Source organism: Rhinolophus sinicus, linkage group LG01 (assembly GCF_036562045.2).
Source record: "Rhinolophus sinicus isolate RSC01 linkage group LG01, ASM3656204v1, whole genome shotgun sequence".
NCBI classification, from domain to species: Eukaryota; Metazoa; Chordata; class Mammalia; order Chiroptera; family Rhinolophidae; genus Rhinolophus; species Rhinolophus sinicus.
In genome coordinates this window covers 12,214,183-12,216,514 of record NC_133751.1, presented here as the reverse complement: position 1 = coordinate 12,216,514, position 2,332 = coordinate 12,214,183, and the positions used below count along the sequence as shown (strand labels likewise).

Here is a 2,332-nt window from a genome sequence, read left to right as displayed (position 1 = left end):
ATGGATTTAATTTCTTCATGAGATATAAAACTATTCAAATATTTTTTTCTTCTTGGGTCAGTTTTCATAAATTTAATTTATTATGTAACATATATTTAAAGCCAGGGTAAATGGGTTTTGCTTTTATTTTAGATTTTTTATTTTATGAACTATTTAAACATACCCAAAATGGAAAGAATAAATAGCACAACTCTCATATACCCATTTCCTAGATTTAACAATTGTTAATATTTTGATATAATTCTTTCATGTTTACGTTCTCAAGTGTTCTAAAATAATTTAGATGTAAACTAAAGTTTCTCATTATTTTGCTTTGAAATTAATACATTTTCCAAGGAATAATACATTTAAATAATTAAAGTGAACTTTTATTATCATCACAGAGCCTTTAAACCTTTAGACATAGAATTCCCATGTTTGGGTAGGGAAAAAGGACAGATGAAGTGGAGGATAAGATGAAGGAGAAGAAGAGAAAAGGGGGACGTGGAAGGGGAAGGAAAAGAAAAAATGGAGAAGGTGAAAGAAATAATCATGAAATAAAATATATTGGTAAATATTTTAGATAGAGGAAGAAAATGTTGCCATAGTTGATGATTATGTTCATGCATCACAGCAAATTTATTGTGAGGAAATGGTTGAAGCTCAAAACACATTTACTATGCCAGAAAAAGTTTATTATTAGGTATCAGACATTGAAAAGCAAAGCTTTTCTAGCTTGCAATGACACTCCATTCTATATAGAAGGGGATCCCTGAAGAACATTACTATTCAAATGCCAACATCTAGCTCATCAAGTTTTCTTCACATTATTGTCAGAAACTAGGTGGTCCAAATAACAGTGTAATTATCAAGACAGTTTAAATAAAACATGCAGGTGATGAAATAAAGTTTTTTAGATGAGTAAGAGTATCACAGAAGACTAAGTCCACAAATTGTAAATTTTCAAGTATTTATTCAGTAGAAACCAGAAGAACAGTATCTCCCATAGTAACATTGATGCCAGCAGCCATACCCGTAGCCTCCATAGCCACAGCCATAGCCTACTCTGCGGAAGCTGCCACGTCCACAGTCATAGCCATAGCTGGAGCCCAGGCCACATACTGAAGTTAAATGAACAACAACAACAAAAAAAGTCCATATTTTCTACATCAAATTAGGTCATTTATTAGGTATTCAGCATAAATCATTTGTTATTGCCCAAGTTGATGATGCCAGGAGACATGATACAGATACGCTTAATTCTTGGAAATTCTGAGTTCTTTTGATAATAGGCCTAGGGTAAATCAGTCCACTGACAGAAGAATGTTTTGGCAAATCCACTCATGGCAACGGATGTCAGGTTACTAGTGAAGTTTAGTAGAAGCCAGAGAATCCGTATCTTCCATAGTACCATGGGCGGCCCCAGCCATACCCATAGCCTCCATAACAGGAGGGGCGGCAGCAGCCATATCCGTAGCCTCCATAGCCATAGCCCAGGCCACCGAAGCCTCCATAGCCATAGCCCAGGCCTCCGTAGTAGCTGCTGTAGTAGCTCATGGTGTCAAGAACGGTGAGTTTGGCTTGGTGTCGTAGGTCACTTTTGTGACTGTGACTGCACAGGGACATTTATATATATGGATGGGTGCGGAAAACCACGCCTCTGAATGTCATCCAATAGAACACACTGCTTGAAAACTATGTCAACTATTTTGTTTCCTAACAGCCATGTCCTCCACTTGTTTATGTAACGAGTTATTTAAGAGTTATGCGACACGTTTGATTGTCTGATTCATTTGAATTCCTAGAAAAATATTTTGCTGTCAATAAGACGCTATCGTGTTTACAATCCACATACTTATTTGCGTTTCTGAGTTTCAAACTCCATAAACAGATCTCTATAGCTTCAGGTATTCATCAAGTTGCATCACACAAGATTGCATCTACCCTTTAATTGTACCCTTTCCTTTAATATTCTTTGGCCATTGAATCTTTTCTAAGTCAAAGGTGTTACCTTTCTTCTCCCAAGAATTCACATAAATTGAACAATAAATATTCCTTGAAATACTGGTCCTATAAAAAAATGGCAATCAGCTATGACATACATCTCAATATTTAACATGCTTTTAATGTCAGCTGAGAACCACATTTGGTAATGTAATGGTGATATTTAATTTTTTATGTCAGCCACAAAGTCAAAAGTATTTCTCAAGCATCATGTGTCATGTAGAGGAAGTCTGCTTGGTAGATACAATTGAAGACTGTATAGAGAAGAGTCCCACCTAATCACTATACATGGCTCCCGTAGTATTATCCTGCTTAATTACTTGCACAAGATTACACAGCTAATTGCTGT

At 35.8% G+C, this 2,332-nt stretch overlaps 1 protein-coding gene across 1 annotated transcript; it reads right to left on the bottom strand.

The window, feature by feature from the left end:
* Positions 1-954: 954 nt before the first annotated feature.
* LOC141571712 (keratin-associated protein 19-8-like) lies at positions 955-1,536 on the bottom strand. The gene is made up of 2 exons (XM_074333589.1): positions 1,473-1,536; positions 955-1,082 (listed from the first exon to the last, which is right to left on the bottom strand). Exons 1-2 carry the CDS (start codon positions 1,534-1,536, stop codon positions 955-957), a joined length of 192 nt encoding a protein of 63 aa, XP_074189690.1.
* Between the last annotated feature and the right edge of the window lie 796 nt (positions 1,537-2,332).